The sequence below is a fragment of the Dysidea avara genome, chromosome 10 (assembly GCF_963678975.1).
Source record: "Dysidea avara chromosome 10, odDysAvar1.4, whole genome shotgun sequence".
Taxonomy (NCBI): Eukaryota; Metazoa; Porifera; class Demospongiae; order Dictyoceratida; family Dysideidae; genus Dysidea; species Dysidea avara.
The window spans coordinates 507,854-527,140 of NC_089281.1; the positions used below are offsets into that span (position 1 = coordinate 507,854).

At 39.9% G+C, this 19,287-nt stretch overlaps 1 protein-coding gene across 1 annotated transcript; it reads left to right on the forward strand.

Moving 5' to 3' along the window:
* Window positions 1–93: 93 nt before the first annotated feature.
* LOC136268551 (uncharacterized) lies at window positions 94–18,805 on the forward strand. Its single transcript, XM_066063930.1, has 4 exons — window positions 94–484; window positions 532–663; window positions 1,345–1,423; window positions 18,486–18,805. Exons 1-4 carry the CDS (start codon window positions 105–107, stop codon window positions 18,678–18,680), a joined length of 786 nt encoding a protein of 261 aa, XP_065920002.1. The 5' UTR covers window positions 94–104; the 3' UTR covers window positions 18,681–18,805.
* Window positions 18,806–19,287: the final 482 nt, after the last annotated feature.

Consider the following 19,287-nt stretch of genomic DNA (forward strand, 5'->3'; position numbering starts at 1 on the left):
GGTCTAGTGTAAGCATTTCAAGACTTTGTAATTAGAGAATTACATCCGGTCTATCAATATCAACTTCGTGTACTGAAATTAATTTTTGTGCCGGAGGAATCAAAATGGTAAGCAAGGACGATTTGAGCTGGCGAGGATTAACTGCCCCAGCGGCGGAAGAGCCTCCTCAACGTTACACGATGCATCGTGTGGCTAATGCCATCATATTCGTGTGTATGTTCGCCGCCTTGATATGTCACATAGTCTGTTTCGCTTCGTTGTTGAGTAAACACAACGAGTATGTTGACAAATTGCCCTATGATAATAAGAGTGAAGTGTGCATATTGTACATGGACACGTTCAACCCATATAACAATGCTACTCGCGTCGTTGAGTTTAAAGGAAAGCACAGTTGTGACTTTGCCATATACGGCTCGGTCAGTCTGGCTATAATAGCGGTGATTATGATGATCGCTTTAGGAGTGAGGACCTTCTTGTTCAGCAAGTGAGTGCATCACGTGTGTAGGTAAATGTTCACGTGAATGATTTCAGAATGAACGTGGTTGGACTGTGTGACCTCATTGGGGTATTACCTGCTGTAGTGTTGACATTCAGTGTGTCTGTGGTGGTATCTATTGGACGAACTGTTACCTGTCACAATCTCGAGGAAGGAGACAAACGCACGTAAGTGTGTAATGTTAATGTAATCCCTGACTACTGATATGGGGGAAGGTGGGAATTTGCATCACAGAAAATTACTGTTTCCCACCTACTGGTGATGTAAACCCCGGGAATACTGGGGCTGGGAAGGGATTTGTACAGTCATGTGGCGTTGGTCTAATAATAGGTTAGTTTGAGTAGATTCTAGTATGAATGAGTAACTAGCACCCTTCCAAACTGAAAGCATGCATACTTGCTGCCTGAGTGAATTTCTTTAGTAAAGACAAATCCCCACTATGTCAGGAAAATTTAGGGATCAATTCCCTCACCATCCCTGACCTTTCCCCACCCTCAGCCCGTATCGTTGGTAGTCGGCCATTACATTGATAGGCACATAATGTAGCAGTACCCCTTGTAGAGAAGGTCTGGTCACTCTAACGACAAGTGAAATAATTCTGCACCCTAGTTGGCTCTGTTCATATGGCCAATCATTACTGGTGGTGTAGGAAACTAATAGTTGATGTTGTACTCACAAGTTGACTATGAACTAGATAACATGCTCACATTCATGACTTACCTGTGCAACGAGACCAAACAAGGGTTGTCCTTACAATGCTATGTATTCACCTTGATAATAATTGTCTAGAAGCATTCTTATCTGCATGTTGTGTTTTAGCAAATTACACTTTTCCTGCTTCATTCCAGCTGTGCTGATATCTTTATTGCCCCAGTGGGTAAGAAGGAGCCGAGGGTGTATGTGTTCAGTGCATTAAAGAATGCTGAGGTAGGTATTGTCTGTGTGCTGTCTTAGTTTTGTAAACATTAGAATGGACTATTGGAATATTAGAATAGATTTTTTGAATCTTCAGTATCTGAGTACCTTACAGTAAGATTCCTTGTTTCTTGTCACCTTAAGAACAATCAGATAGTGAGGGAAATTGTTAAAATTTTGTTATTTTGATGAGCGTTCAAAATGACAATGTACTGTCCTGCAACTAACCAGCTACAATGGATGTTTCAAATATAACAAATGATGACAAAACACTTTCCGAAAAATTAAGTAACAAAAAGTGTCTCACTAGAGTTTGTATTATAATACCTCCCAGTTAAATAAATAATTATTTTGATTGTAAAGGCTTTAACACAAATATTTTGTATTTCTTGTAATTACAATAACAATTACCAGTGCAGTAGGACTATGTGGGTGGTGGTTTACTGTACACTACTACATGTTAGGGATCATGGGGTTCAGGCTTTCTTACCCTTCTATATTCTGTAGAGAGTTTGTGGAGAGTTCATATAATAATTTAAAGTATTAATTTTACAGCAGTATATTTGTTGCACTAATAGAACAAAACACGACGGTTCAAAATTCACAAACACTGTTCATTATTCTTCGCGTAGAAAGAAAGACAAGTGAAGACAAACGTGGTAACAAGTCAGGGTGAATAATTATGTGACATCAAATGTGGCAACCAAGAAATGGCTGTAGTGTGAATCATATTTGATATTCAATGACTGTTTTGGTATAATTACTGTGAAAGCTCATTAACAAGATCACTTCCAGAACTTCATTACATTAGTTAGTTATCTATCCTATAGTGACCCTATTGAGTTGATACCACACTTCATATATAGGACAAGTGTAAGGAAAAATTAGGACTTTTAAGTTCAATTAGGGATCATGTTTTAAAAAAGTAGGGAAACAGGGAGATCGCTACACCTGCAGATATACTTAATCCCTAATATAGGGGGTCCACTAGTATATCTGCAGGCGTAGGCTACTTCTCTTGTTTCCCTACTTTTTTTTCTATGGTCCCTAATTGAACTTATAATTTTTCCTTATACTTGTTTGTGTACAACATTATTTTGACTGGTGAACCGTCACATACTGCACCGTCACATACTGCACCATAAGAAAGATGGCACCAGAGGTAATGTTTTCAACTGAATGTGTGCCTCCATTACTGGCTTGAAAGTGAAGTGGCCATTGTGTTTCACTTTCAGTTCAGCTACAAACGAAGGACAATAGAAGAAGCGTCTGTAATTAATCCATTCACCATAAACAATATGGATGATTCATGTATCAGTTACTGGCTTGAAAGTGAAGTGGCTTTGCTTTCAGTCCGTTATACAGTGTTGAAAACAAAGAATGGAAGCACCTCTCAGTCACCATGGAAAATATGGACAATTCCCATTTACAAATGTAAAGAATCACGCTACCGCAAATTGACGCCTTGGGCTGTCAGCAAAAAGAAATGGGACACAAAGGAGTCCATGATGTGTACATCATACATACTGTGGTGTGCCAAAGGGCACGTCTCAGGATGAAGTGGAAAATCAAGCCTGTAGTCTTAGCTGTTATGCTTGCCTGAAGGCATCAGACAGGTAGGCAGACAGTTAGTCTGTCAGTAGAAAATTCCATTGAATATTTTTTAATTTTGTAACTATATTTGGAGTTGTGGACTTGGTTATACCTAACCAATACTGCCACAGTGTCAGGATGGTATTGTGTAGCTGGTTTTTGGGTGATATTTTTGGCCGGAAAAGCCCAAACCTCCTTGTTCCCTAATATACAGTACTATGATAAATGCCCTGCACTAACCACTGTAGTGGAATGAGTACTCTGGTGTTGTCATGATTGTTACAGTTCAGAGAAGGCTGTACAAATTGTGCAAAGTGTCGATCACTCTTTCTTCATAGAAATACTAGAATACTTAATGGATGGAAAACTTGAAATTATTGTTTGGTCTACATTCCATCCTTATGAGAAGATGAACAGTCCAGGCAAACAATCAACACCTCCATCACTGCTATGTATTCTCATGTGCTAAGGTTTGTCCCAATTATGTTGAGATGTTGTTACATCACAAACCACTTTTAACAACATATTTAAGTAGTAGAAAATTTCACGAGCCACCCAAAATTTTGTCTTTAAAAACCAACCCTAGAGACATTTTACATGATGAAAATCACCTTTACGGAATAGTACTAGTCCATATAATATATAAAACAGCATTAAATATAATAAAACACTTACAGGTGGCCAGATATAGAATCTTTAAAATCGCCACAACTCAAATTTTAGCCTCACTGACCACAGTCACAAGGCTAGAGGCCACCAAAGAAGCAGCGCATGGCCACCATTTTACACCATAATAACAAACTCACCAGTGGGATGTGCCTTGTGGGGTTCCGACAAGTTTAGGCCCTCTGTGCCTTGTTTTTTCTTTTATCTTCAATCAGGCTGCTTGTCTTCATCCAACGAAACCATATCGAGTCATTAATTTTCCATATCAACACTTTCTTTCAGCAACGTATATAAATGCCACAAAATTATTTTAGAGCTGGATTTCTGAAGTGCTTCAGTCCCAGCGCTATACTATCATGAACCACGATAGTGGGTTCATAATAGGGATCGCCCATGTTTTTTGCAAAAATCTTAATAGAACACACACCTAAAACCACCATAGAAAGTATCCTTCAACTCAAAACAACTCTCTAGTTGTTATTTGCAATGAGTATTGGTCCACTAGTAAGTATCAAGTGAAAAGGAAACAGTATGTGTATTTCAGACAACACTGAAATTTGCCAGTTTGTTCATATTACATACTATTCTTATTATTCTTCTTTCACAGGCATAGCGAAGTTTACAAGGAGAATCAGTAACAAGGCTTGCTGAATGGATCATTGTGCGTGTCCATGACCTATTTTTGATTTCGTTTTCGGATGGAAACAGCCCAAACCAGGCCGTTTCTTCTTGCCAAAACGCCATTACGCTCGAGAAGCCATACAAGATTGCATTCAGGGTTAAGTTTTTTAGTGTGCGCTGCTTGTGGCTAATAGAATCTGTCTTTATTAAACTCAGTATAGGCCAGGAAGCTTAATCTGGGCTGATGACTTTATTGCATGGTGGTTTTTTCGCTCCGTGATTATTGTACGTGGGCAGGTTATCCAGATTAAATACTCTAATAGAGCAGTCAAGTGTATAACAACAATCCTTGCACTGAATTTGACAGCTATTAAAGGCACCAGTAATGTAAATTGTAGCTTATATTAGGAGACTCTCAGTCTGTATGCACATTGCAATTTGATCAGTTTCATGTTTGTACTGAAATGTTGACAGTGTTACTATGCAGAACGTGAAATTATAGTATTCACAACAGTCTTCATTATCAATCAAAGAAATCCATGTTAATTTGTACACATGTTATTGTAGTCAATAGCGTGAGAAGATATTGCTAAGGAGATGATATGTTCCAACAACTTGCAGCAAATACTATTCAATGATATAGGTCTATAGTTCGATGGATTAGTACATGGGCCTTTCTTGTATACTGGTGTTACATATGCCCTCTTCCAGTCTGAAGGGAGTTCACCCTGATGTATAATGCAGTCAAGTGTATAACAACAATCCCTGTACTGAATTTGACAGCTATTAAAGGCACCAGTAATGTAAATTGTAGCTCATATTAGGAGACTCTCAGTCTGTATGCACATTGCAATTTGATCAGTTTCATGTGTGTACTGAAATGTTGACAGTGTTACTATGCAGAATGCAAAATTACACTATTCACCACAGTCTTCTTCATAATCCATTACTGGATTAATAAAAGTACACAAACTAGATGAATAAAAAAATTGGAAATTTTTAAAATGGGAATAGGGATCGCTGAAAAAATCCACAAAACAAGAAGGGATCGCTGGGGTGGTAATGTAAACCACAAATCCCTATTTTGACTCACTTCAAAATGACAGAGCATATAACTAAAGATTTATGAAAGAGAGTCAAAATAGGGATTTGTGGTTTACATTACCATCCCAGCGATCCCTTCTTGTTTCATGGCTTTTTTCAGCGATCCCTATTCCCATTTTAAAAATTTCCAATTTTTTATTCATCTAGTTCCTTAAAAACAGCTAAAAATTAAAAGTGGATTTTTTCTCAACAGAGTTAACATTTCAGCCAACCAGATGATTATTGGTAACAGCAAAGGTGTCAACAACAGACACGTACGGTTTGGCTCCATTACAAGTTTGGGAAAGGGCTGTAATGGACACTGTACTTATATGGCTTTCCCATAGGAAATGTATTGTGATAATTTTGATTGGCCATAGTATTGTGATAATTTTGATTGGCCGTAAATATTATATCAGACATTTGAACAAAAAGATTTTTAGTGGATCAAGCAGTACTACAAATGAGCCAAATTTCAAGATCGTGTGTAATTGCATCATCCACGAGTTATTAAATGTTTTTGAGGATCCAGCTCAACGAGTACATGCTATAGCTAAATATCTTCAAGTTCACGATTGGGATCCCATTTTCGATATGTTCGTGACCACACCTATCAATTAAAGATCTATAGTATGTTCGCGTTGAGCTGAATCCTCAAAAACATTTAACAACTCATGGATGATGCAATTACACATGGTCTTGAAATTTGGCTCATTTGTAGTACTGCTTGACCCACTAAAAACATTTCAAAATCTTGTTGTTCAAATGTTTGACATAATATTTACGGCCAATCAAAATTTTCACAATACATTTCCTATGGAGAAGCCATAAAAGTACAATGTCCATTAGAGCCATTTCCTGAACATGTAATGGAGCCAAACCGTACGTGTCTGTTGTTGACACCTTTGCTGTTACCAATAATCATCTGGTTGGCTGAAATGTTAACTCTGTTGAGAAAAAATCCACTTTTAATTTTTAGCTGTTTTGCAGGGTTCAGCTCAACGTGAACATACTATAGGTGGACTAATAACGATAGAGTACGGGGATCACACCTCTTAACAATCTAACTGTTTAGTTAACAGTAAACAAGATGATGTCATCCCTTATTGGTCTAGCTAGCTGCACACCTCTTGGCTGACTCAAGATACTCTAATACAACAGTCATGTATGATATTCTAATAGAACAGTCACAAGTTACATTGTAGCTAGCAGCAAAAAAACTAAACAAACTAATATTTTAAAAATTGTCAATTTGAAAATGAAGTAGGGGTCTATGCAATAAAAAGTAGTGAAACAAGAGATGAATGATGGTATTACAGCATAGCTCAGTAGGAAAGTCCCTACTTTGGCACATTAGCTATAACAATTATTTTGTGTTCAATGCCAAAATAGGGACTTTCCCACTGAGCTATGCTGTAATACCATCATTCATCTCTTGTTTCACTACTTTTTATTGCATAGATCCTTACATTAACAATTTTATTACTATCATATTATGCACAGAAGTATCTTCTAAACAGTTGTTACAAATGCGTGGGGTTAGGAAGACTAAATTATCACGTGAAATAGTTGTACAATGGCATCACACACAATTAATGATGTAATGCATGAAAATTAAAAAATGTCCTTAAGTTCCTACGGTGTGTGACATTCCCGGGGGTTGATTACCCCCTGGTATTCAAAGTTCAAATTGATTGTTCTTGATCTCGTGTTGCTACTTCTATTGGTACAAGATGCTGTATCAGTCTACGGAGAACACTCGGTTTCTTCTCATTATTCAACACTTGTACACGAGCTCCGTGAACTTGATCATCTCTGCCTTTAACTAATTCTATCACTCTGCCCAGCTTCCACCAATATCGAGCTGTATGATCATCCTTCATCACCACAATGTCGCCTGTTTTGATAGGTGTAGTGTTTCTCTGCTTGTTATTCTGGCATTGGTAGTGTTCTCTCAATCCTAACAAATAGTCTCTCCACTGTCTTGTAAATTGATTCAGAATTCTGAATTGATTCTTGACTCTCTTGGTCAATGATTTGGCAGTACTTGTGACTTCAAAATGACGTCCATTATGAGTGGATATAATTTGCCAGCCATATATTAAGTCCGATGGTGTTAAATGCTGAGAAATCCCTTCCATATCATCATAAATATATGTTAACAGCCGATTATTCAGTGTTCCTTCAATCTCTATCAACAGAATACGCAATTCTTCAAAGCTTAAAGTTTACCTCCCTAGGTTTTTCTTAAGACATCTTTTCACACTGCCCACCAACCTTTCCCAGAATCCCCCCCACCAGGGGGCTTTCTCTAAAATGAAACTCCAGGTTACTTGATGGTTAACCATGTACAGCTGAACTTCCTGTGATCTAACAATCTTTTTTACCTCTGATGATGCTGACTTGAATGTCTTAGCATTATCTGTGATAACAATTGAGGGTAATCCCCTACGACTCGTAAACCTTCTGAAAGCCAAAAGAAACACAGCACTTGACAAATCAGCTATGAGCTCCAAATGCACTGCCCTTGTGGACGCACATGTAAAAAGACACACATAAACCTTGTGTTCTCCATTGGTAGCTCCTGGATCCTTTACATACAGTGGACCAGCTAAATCTATTCCAGTATTGAAGAATGGCAGTGCCTACTCACACTCTCACCAGGAAGATCTGGTGGTAAAGGTGCAGGGTAATTCTTTCCTTCACCCTTTAGACATATGACACACTTCCGGATGACTTGTTTCACTGCTTCTCGGCCCCTAATGATCCAGTAGTTCTTTCGAATTGAATTCAAGGTCTCTTTTATTCCATCATGTAGTACGCACTGATTGTCACACACTTTTAGGGATTTTAGGAACATTTAATTTTTTGTTTTGTATTTACATGAAATATTGTGTGTGATGTCATTGTACAAACTAAGTCACGGGATTATTAGTCTTCCTAACCCCACGCGTTCGTAACATGGTGCCCAACCTGGGGCCCGAGAACTTTTGAGAAAGTCATCGACATTGATTGAAGGAAGGCTCAGAAGAGATATCAGTGGATCTAGACCGATTGAAGGCACGAAGACGAGGCCAGAGGGGCGTTGTAACGAAGTTCACTCGAGAGGCGAAAACCTTGATGGAGACCGAACTGTTGGAAGATGACTCCTTACGTCGATTGGAAGTTATTTCGAAACAATTGGAGGGAAAATGCACATTGTTGAAGGCGCTCGATGAGTCAATACTAGCAGAGTGCCCCACAGACGAAATTGAAAATGAGGTCGTCGAGGCTGAAGAACTGTCGGATAAAATAACGCAGCTTAGAGTGGAGATTGAAAGTGTATTACCTTCTAAGTCAAGTGATATAAGGATAGAAGAGAAAGCCACAAAGGCGGGAGGTGAGACTATGTCACGTGAAATAAGTGAGACACGTGAGTCAATAGAAACACGTGAGCCAGAGCGCATTAATAGGACGGGTGCACCCGGCGATGGCCATAGTAAACGCGAGTCTACTCCCTTAGTATTACCTCCCATAAGGAGAGAAGATGAAGTCGCTATCTGCGTTGTTAAACCGAAGCTCCCCAAGCTTACCTTGCCGCGATTCAGCGATGATATAACAAGATTTCGAACGTTTTGGGACAGCTTCGAAAGCGCGGTGGACCGCAATTCTGGATTATCAGCAATAGATAAATTCAATTACTTGAACTCGCTGCTAGAAGGGGCTGCTGCTCACAGCATACAGGGACTGCCTTTGTCAGAGAAGAGCTACATGGCGGCCAAGGAAATCCTGCACGAACGTTTTGGAAAGACTCAAACAATTATTGCTGCACACATGGAGAAGCTACTACAGGTCCCCAAGTGTTTGGGGGATAAGGCATCACACCTTCGGCTAGTTTATGACAAGATCCATGCTAATGTTAGAGGGCTAGAAGCCTTGGGTGTGAAGGCTGAAGAATATGGTAGTTTCCTTATTCCTGTGATTATGGCCAAATTATCTAGTGAGGTCCGACTGCAAATTGCAAGAGTGACTACAAGAGACATCTGGAAGGTGGACGAATTGCTGCAAGTCATTAAGTGTGAAGTGGAGGCACGTGAGCTTAGTGACACAGTTAGAGTAAGTGAGAACAGGTCGGATTCACAGCCAGGGATGTCCAGGCATAATCGAGGGACTACTTCGTCATTTGTTATCAGGGAGCAGAGCTCTGGAGGAAGATCATGCTTGTTTTGTAAAGGAGAGCACTTCTCTGCCTCCTGTGAAGTTGTGAAGGACGTACAAGCTCGGAAGGATGTTTTGAAGAGAGATGGTCGCTGTTTTGTTTGTCTTGCGGTAGGCCATCATGCCAGTCAGTGTCACAGTGCAAGGAGGTGCCGCAAATGTGGACGTCGACATCATCAAGCCATTTGCGAGTCACGAGAACCAAGACTACCCGAAGCAAACCTAGTCACTGTACCCAACACTGAAGAGACATCTACCACTCAAACAGCAGCTTACAATCAAGGAACTGTTTTGCTCCAAATGGCCAGTGGTTTTGCAGTAAACAGCAGTAATGAATTGGTACCTGTGAGAGTGTTATTAGACAGTGGGAGTCAGAGATCCTACATTACTCTTAAATTGAAGAACAGATTGGGTCTCATTGTACTGAAGAAAGAATCTGTAAGTTTGAATGTGTTTGGTAGTCAGTCATTTAGTAGACAGCAATGTGACTTGGTTAAGATGAAACTGTTGGGAAGGTGTCAGGAAGGAATCGAAATTACAGCTCTATGTTTTCCTAGTATTTGTTCTCCCTTGAATAGAGTTGTTACCCTTGGACAACACCCCGAATTCCAGGAGTTAGAGCTTGCAGATCTCCCCCACTCTGATGACGGCCGCAGGGACAATGGATCTATTGATGTACTTATCGGCTCTGATCATTATTGGGAAATCGTTCATGATGAGATAATTCGAGGATCCGGTGGACTGGTAGCTGTAAGTAGTAGATTGGGATGGCTGATATCTGGACCAGTAACAGGTGAAGAACTTGACAGTAATGTGTCTCATACTCATCTAGCTGTAGCCATTCATGGTCCCACAACGTTGGGTGAACATTCAGAAGGTACGAGTGGATTGGAACAAGAGCTGAGAAGATTTTGGGAAACTGAATCTATTGGAATTGTGGAAGAGCCTGTTCTGGACTTGACTAAAGAACCCTTTCCATCCCAGATCAAGTATGATTTTATAGAGGGCCGTTACAAGGTTGGATTGCCCTGGAAGTCAGCAAGACCTGAATCTTCGAATTACAACTTGTGTGTGGGCAGGCTGATGAAGCTGAAGGCTCGTTTGCAAGGTAGAGAGGCTTTGATGATGGAGTACGATAAGATTTTTCAAACTCAGTTGCAGACTGAACCTGTACCAATGTCAGAGTTAAGCTCTCGTAGTGCTTATTTTCTTCCTCACCATGGTGTTATAAGGGAGGATAAGGACACTACTAAACTGAGGATCGTTTTCGATGGTTCAGCAAGGTCAGAGAAGCGACATCACTCCATAAATGATTGTTTAGAAAAGGGTCCAAATTTGACACCTCTGATCTTTGATGTTTTATTGAGATTTCGAACTCACCGGATTGGAATTACGGCTGATATAGAGAAGGCCTTTCACCAGATTATGATTGAATTGGAAGATCGCAATATGCTAAGGTTGCTGTGGTTTGATAAAGTACAGGAAGCAGATCCTAAGATTGTACAGTACCGATTCTGCAGGTTGGTGTTTGGTCTTACACCAAGTCCAGCCATCTTACAAGGAGTAATTCAACATCACCTTTCTCGACAAAGGAGCAATGATCCAGTGGTAATTGAGTTATTGTCTAACACTTTGTATGTTGATGATTTCCCAGGAGGAGCCTCCGATGTTGAAGGAGGGTATCACTTATACTGTCAGTCTAAGAAGAAGGGAGGTTTCAATCTCCGTAAGTGGAGAACCAATGATAGCACCCTGCAACAGATGATTGACAGAACAGAAGGTGAAGCAGCAAAAAATATCCCGGTTAGTCAACCAGCAGTAGATAAACCGCTCAAGATTTTGGGTCTGGGGTGGAATATTTCAAGAGACAATTTCTGTGTTGACTTTAATGAGTTGATCCAGTTTGTGAATACCCTTCCTCCTACTAAGAGATCTCTGTTGCGTGTAACTGCTAAAGTATACGACCCATTTGGGTTCATCAGTCCATTTACAGTGTCATTCAAGGTTATCTTTCAACAGTTGTGTACACAGAAGGTTAACTGGGACGATAAACTGGAAGGAAGCTCACTAGTACATTGGATGCGATTGTCTAAGGAGTTTTCATTACTGACAAGTATTCAAGTCCCCCGATGTTTGTTCGCTAAGGACCGATCACCTGTTCGTTGTCAACTTCATGGCTTCAGTGATGCGTCTGAGAAGGCCTATGCAGCAGTCATATTTTTGAGGATTGAGTATTCAGAAGGAGACTCGGTTGATGCTAATATAGTAGCATCAAAGGCAAGGGTGTCACCGATAAAGAAGCAGACTATTCCCAGACTGGAGCTTCTTGGTGCCACTATCTTAGCAAGGCTTCTTAATACAGTGCAACAGCAATTAAATTCACTACCTTTAGATACCCAGTCCTTTTGTTGGACAGACTCGTTCACAACACTGTGTTGGATTAAGAATGAGCGCCAGTGGAAACCATATGTCCAGAATCGAGTAGAGGAAATCCGTAACCTGACTGACAGGGATTCATGGAGATTCTGTCCGGGGAAGGACAATCCAGCAGATATCCCTTCAAGATCGTGTGTGGCAGAAGATCTTGTCAACAATGATTTGTGGTGGAATGGACCGTCGTTTCTTAAGGCTCCCATTCATCAATGGCCAAACCTACCTACAACCTATGACAGAGAGAAGGCTATTGAGGAATTGGTAAAGAAACCTTGTGCTGTCACGCATGCACTGGCAGTCGTAAATCATGCAAGTGTAGTCATTTTAAATTTGGAGAGATTATTGATCTGGAGAGATTATTGATCTGGAGAGATTATTGATCTGGAGAGATTTGGTTCAAGACTAAGACTGTTGAGAGTGACTGCTCTGGTGATAAAGTTCACTAAGACCATGATTCAGAAGGTCAGAAAGCAAGATAACCCTGAACCTAAGGGTTTGTCAGCCCTGGATTTGAAATTAGCAGAAGAGCTGTGGGTGAAGTCAATTCAGCAGCGAGTCTTTGCAAACGAGTATCATGATTTATTACTGAAGAAAGAAGTTTGTCTGAAACAGTTGCACCTTTTCTTAGATGACAGAGGAGTGATCCGCTGTCGTGGCAGGCTTGGCAGTGCATCAGTTCCGTCATGCTCTAACAATCCTACCTTGTTGCCACAAAAACACTGGTTCTCTACATTGTTAATTAGCTATCACCACCAATGTGTTTTACATGATGGGATAAGGGAAACCCTGAATTCAGTTCGAAGGAGCTATTGGATTATAAGGGGTCGCGAAGCAGTAAAGAAGGTCATTCGGAAATGTGTTATCTGTTTAAGGATCGAAGGGAAACCTTACCCGGCACCAGTACCACCAGATCTCCCCGAAGAACGTGTAAGTGAAGGACCACCATACCTTAATACTGGTATAGATTTTGCTGGTCCGCTATATGTTAAGGATTCTCAAGCAACCAATGGTCAATCCAAGGTTTATATTTGTCTGTTCACATGTGCCTCCACAAGAGCAGTACATCTGGAGCTCACCGCAGATTTGACCAGTACTACTTTCCTACTGGCCTTTCGACGATTCACTATAAGTCAGTCAGAGAGGATTGCCAGCAGTCATTATCACAGATAATGCCAAGACATTCAAATCAGCATCATCTGATGTTAAGAAGATAGTCAGATCACAAGAGGTGCAGCAATATATGGTCAATCATCAAGTTCACTGGAGTTTTATTTTGGAGAAGGCTCCTTGGTGGGGGGGTTTCTGGGAGAGGATGGTTGGCAGTGTGAAGAGATGCCTCAAGAAGACTGTGGGCAGAGCGTATTTAAGTTTTGAGGAGCTACGCACCGTGCTGATGGAAGTAGAAAGAACATTGAACAACCGACCATTGACTTACCTATACGATGATGATGAAGGAGTATCTCAGCCCCTGACACCAGCAGATTTAATTTATGGACGACAGATTATTACCACCCTAAATGGACGTCAGTTTGAAGTGAAGAGCACAGCGAGGGCATTGACTAAGCGAGCTCGTCATCAGTTTTGAGTTTTGGATCAGTTTACAAAGCAGTGGAGACGAGAATATTTGCTAGCCCTGAGGGAGTATCATCACTGCAGAAATGAGAAACAGAGAGTTGTTAATAGAATCAAAACAGGAGACATCGTGGTGATGAAAGAGGACCACACCGGACAATGCTGGTGGAAGCTGGGACGAGTTATTGAACTGTTGAAGGGAAGAGATGAGCTGGTACGTGGTGCATGTGTTCAAGTTTTGAATAATGAGAGGAAACCTACTGTCTTGCGTTGACCATTGTAGCATCTCATCCCATTAGAGGTAATTGAATAGACAATAATTTGTTGTAAGATTGGAACTTTGATTACCTGGGGTAATCAACCCCGGGAGTGTCACACACTTTTAGGGATTTTAGGAACATTTAATTTTTTGTTTTGTATTTACATGAAATATTGTGTGATGTCATTGTACAAACTAAGTCACGTGATTATTAGTCTTCCTAACCCCACGCGTTCGTAACACTGATGATGATACCTAATCAGCAACATGGAAAACCAATGCTTCGGTGGTAGCAAAATAGGATTGTTAGAGCATGATGGAACTGATGCCTTGCCAAGTCTGCCACGACAACGGATCATTCCTCTGTCATCTAAGAATAGGTGCAGCTGTTTTAGAAAAACCTTCTTCTTGAGTAGCAAATCGTATTTGTTCTTGTTGCTGGATTGATTGTACCCACAACTCTTCTGCTGACTTCAATTCTGCTGCTGATCAACCTTCAGAGTTGCTCTAACCCTTTGAATCAAGATACTTGTAAACTTCCTCACTATTGTAGTCACTCTCAACAGCTTCAGCCTTGATCCAAATGTCTCCAGAACAATTATTTTCTCTAGGTTCACAATACCAGCATCTGTATCATTAGTAACTGTCAATGTGTGTGTGTGATAACAGGAGGGTTCTTTACCAGTTCCTCATTAGCACGCTCTCCATCAAAGGTGGTAGGTAAGTTAGGCCATAGATAATAGAGTAAAAGGGATAGGAAAAGCAAGCGATTCCCGGTTTGATTTCCGTTACGCGTGACTTGAAAGGACAAGACAGTTTTGTGTTCAAGCATGGGAATTAGTGTTCTAAGCAGCGTAAATAGTAATCCAACAGACTACAGCAAGTACTTAGGCCTTTGTGAGAGATTTTGGTAAGAGAATTCAGACCGTAGATTTTGTAACAAAGTGTATCGCATTAACCGTGATTGTTACACGCTGTCATACTTTCGCTCATAGTACCTCCATGCCTCGTCCATACCGCTTCTTTTATAGCCGGTTCCACTTTCGAATCTTGTGGTAAGCTAGGCGTGTCACCAACACAGTCTTTTACCGTTGCGTTGCACTGCAAGGTGGTTTAAACTTTTGGTTAAAAATGGAAGATACTTAGTCGTTTCTTCAAGCAACAGTTCCTGTTTTGCTCTGATATTTCCTCTGGTTCCCTCTGTTAAATGGTAAGGAATAGGTTTATCACAGTTAAAAGGATAGAATATATTTACGAAGAAAGTAAAGTGGTTTAAAGTAATTTTTGGGCCGTTTTTTTTTCACTTTCAATCTCCTTTAATTTTGCGCACAACTTCCTTGAGGGTTGGTACCATCCTAGTCCCCTCGATTACTTACTTGAATTCATTGTAGTGAAGTTTTCATAGTTGTTGGTTGCAATATCCTGTTATTACAACAATTTGTTTCTCTTTGATACAAGCGCAGGAAGCGTAACGAGTATGTTCGTGATGTAATACACAGAATTCCAATAGAAATGCACATAATTTTGTAACGTCACATTATTGCATTTCCTATCCCTTTTAAGTACTCTATTATCTATGGTTAGGCCACTTATCAATGAAATCTCTAAGAAATGATGGTCCATTCCACCACAAATCATTATTAACAAGATCTGCCGCCGTACATGATCTTGACAGAATATTTGCTGGATTCTCCTTCCCAGGGCAGAATCTCCATGAATCTCTGTCAGTCAACTTACAGATTTCATTTACTCAGTTCTGTACATATGTTTTCAATGACGGTCATTTCTTAAAAAGGTTGTAAATGAATCTGTCCAACAATAACGTGTATCGTACGCATATTCTAATTAATTAGTTCACATGCTACTTTCATGACTTGTAAGGAAGAGTAGTATCAGCAGTTGTAGCTCGATAGTGGTGTCTCCAGTGTTGCAAGATAATGCCTGGATTATTGTTTGAAAGCTATTTCCAGCTCAGTCTGTGAGTCCAGTCCGCAAAATGCATTACGCCTTCCAGGTATGCATTTCATAGGAAGCCAAATACCTGTCACTTGTTTGTTAAGGTGTTAATATACTGTAATTGGTCCATGTTCTCAAGTACCAGCCATGCCATGTTCTCAACTACCAACCAGTGGTATATCTTAGCTAGACCATGGCAGAACCCTTTGATCTGCCCATGCACCATGGTACAAGTATAAATATACCCACACCATTTTCTAAGTCAGAGACCGCCCACTCAGATCTTTATGGCTTTAAAAACCCTCAGCTTTGCCTTGTGTGTTTAAAATCACGAGGATCCTCTTCTCTAATTATAACTAATTTTCGTTTTGGGATACGTAATTTTTGTGGAATAAGATTTTCTTCAAGGATCACTTGTTGTTATCTATTGCAGTCCTGATCATTATTAATTTTCAAGGATGAAAATTTTGCGGACAAGCAACCACAAAATCCACAAATATTACATCCCTCAAAAATTTGTATATAGAGAATAATATGTGAAGAATGCCATATGTTAGAGCGCAAACCTAATTTTACACAGTAAAATGCAACAAACGCAGTGGGTAGAGTATTTATGAAACCGTAAAAAAATAATCCATAAATTTTTAAAGCGCTTCTTTCACAGTGAAGGAAGGTGATAAAGGCATAAACCTTGGTAGCATTGTGATCCCCACACTGTCACTTTACAGCTGAATATAGAGTGAAAATTGTAAGAAAAAGGTCCATGCTACCATATCAGATGGGCTTTGTTTAGCAGCTTGATAATATTATTTTATATCGGTTATCGGAATATCAGCTAAATGTCATATCAGTGCACCTCTAATCAATACTCCAAGGAGATGGAAGATATGAGCATTAGTCTGCCTTGCATTGAATGAATGGTTCACAATCAGTTTTTTTCCCCTCGTGTTTTTGCCTTCGCCCTGGTCATAGGAAAGGCCTGGAAGACAAAACTTACCCTGCAATGGATTCACCTGTTCATGGAGAACGTGGTGGTGTAAACTGCATCTTGGTAGAGGACTGTGTTCATAAGTTATGACCATTTAATTAAGCACCTGTAGGTTTATTTTCCGTATTGTCACTGTACAAATCAATTTTTCTGTTGTTGCCACTTTGTAGTGCTGTAACTTTGAAAGTTCTTGGCTTCTAGAGCTGAAACTTTGGTTGACCATCTAGATGAAGAAAATGTAAATGCACTAACATATGGGGTTCTTGCAGATCCGGTCACATATGGTGAAACATTAAAATAATTGGAAGGTATGCAGAGCTTGTGTTTAAAACTAGTATGGGAGTTTGATATAACATACAAAGCTCTAGAAGTGCTAGACAGTTTTGAAACTGTTTAGCAGGAACAACTGTTCACAAGACTATTTTTAACTCGCTACAGCAATTACTAGTTTATGTCAGCAAAGCAAAAGTAAGAACATCACTATGAGCTGTGTATACATGATATGAGCTTTTGTGGGGCTTAAATGTTGCACTAACAAAATGTCCCCTTCAAGAGTGAAAATGCAATATCAATTAAAATATTCATTTTCAATTAGGCTGAACTTGTCAATTGCACCTCTAACTTTAAACATACCATATTGCTTTGGTTAAATGCCACACCTTCAATCAATAGTAGAGTGGTACCACAATCGATTTCTAAAGAAAAGGATTCTACCCTGATGTGTACAAAGTGACCTGTCTAATGTAGCCACCTGTTTTAATAAGGTCACCTGTCTAATACCAACAATTGTATACAATCACTGGACTGGACCTGATAAACTGCAAATGTGTCATTTGCGTACAAAATGACCTGTCAAATGTAGCCACCTGTTTTAATAAGGTCACCTGTCTAATACCAACAATTGTATACAATCACTGGACTGGACCTGATAAACTGCAAATGTGTCATTTGCGTACAAAATGACCTGTCAAATGTAGCCACCTGTTTAATGAGGTCACTGTAATAAGGCCAGAGTTGGAGTAGTTACTCGTTACTTTTATCTCATGTAACATAGTTTCAGTTATTATGTACAAAGTTACATTACTAGTTACTTTCATATGCTTTTTGTTAAGTTTGTTTATTTGTTTAGTAAGGCTTTACAGCACAAGTGCTGAAGGTCTGGTCCTACAGCCTGTTTAAAGTTGTTACATAAGTTTGAATGGAGAAAAAAATCCATGACTGGACCATGTTTTCATGATTGGTATACTCAGATATTCCTTAGCAAGGGAAGAAATAAACTTCTTGAAAAGAATTTTGTGGCCATTTCAGATCAGTTTCAACTGTTGTTCTGTCTGTTACTCATACACAGAATGTGTCTACTTAATGAAGCTGTAGCATATATGGTACAAAATTGAAATGTGTTCTGGTCACATAACTTATGTAACTATTGTAACTTACGTTTTAGACAGTTACTCCTGGCTACAAGTTATACAGGGGATGTAACTAGTTAGTTACTCTAACAGTGATATAGTTACAAAAATAACTAGTTATTACCCCCTACTCTGAATAAGGTCACCAGTCAACTTGGTAATCCCCCAATTGTGTTGTTTGTGTATAATGTGACCTGTTTAATGTAACCACCTGTCTAATGTAGCCGCCAAAATAGCTGTTAATGTCTACATTGTGTTTGTATCCAGTTGTCATAACATCATGTCACTTGTCCACAGACATCATCATGGGTGGCGTTCCTGTTCCTTACTTCTGTTGCAGTAGTAGTTGTTGTTCGCAGCATCTTATGGGTGAGAAGAGTTAGACGGCAAAGGAAATACGATGTCCAGAATAGATCAGTGTTGGTCAACAGTGAGGAACTGAACCAGCCGACAGATGAAATGGACGTTGATAAGACACCAGCTGCCATATAATAGCAACAAAATAATATACTTCATAACATTCACTAATTTCTCATGTGTATTTTTTTGAGTTTATCTCTTAGTTTTGTGGTGTTACTTTTAACTATAAATTGCAAGATAATTGTATATTGGAATAATTACTTGTTGAAGTGCACTATTATAGCCTTAAGGCCACTACAAATAAATTCTGTTTCCCATCCACTTCAGGCACATTTGCCCCAGTAGTTTCTTCCTCCGGTGGAATGGGGAAAGCAGCCACTACCACCTATAAGCATTTGGCTCAGTTACTCAGTGAGAAGTGGAGTTCCCCATATTCAGTGGTGATGGGCTGGCTCCGTTGCAGTTTGGGGTTTTTGCTTCGCTCCTCCATCATGTGCATCCGTGGTTCTCGATCACGCTCTAAGCGTCCTGGTGTGCCCCCGGCAGTAGATCTCGCCGTCATAGAGGGGCTATTTTAGGTGTCCTTTCTGTAGGTAAATTCTTTCTTTTTCCCTTTTTATGTTGTTCTTCTAACTTATTTTCCATAGAGACGTGTGGGTGGAAGGGAGTGCCATTAGCATGATTAGGGCCGGAGGGAAAAAAACAACATTTGCATGAGGGCGGGCGGGCGGGCGGTCAC

Bases quoted from the DNA above. Each gene is read 5' to 3' on its own strand.
- LOC136268551 (XM_066063930.1), top strand. From the start codon at position 105: ATGGTAAGCAAGGACGATTTGAGCTGGCGAGGATTAACTGCCCCAGCG. The intron at 664-1,344 runs GTAAGTGTGTAA...GCTTCATTCCAG, and splicing joins GAGGAAGGAGACAAACGCAC to CTGTGCTGATATCTTTATTG. The intron at 1,424-18,485 runs GTAGGTATTGTC...ACTTGTCCACAG, and splicing joins GTGCATTAAAGAATGCTGAG to ACATCATCATGGGTGGCGTT.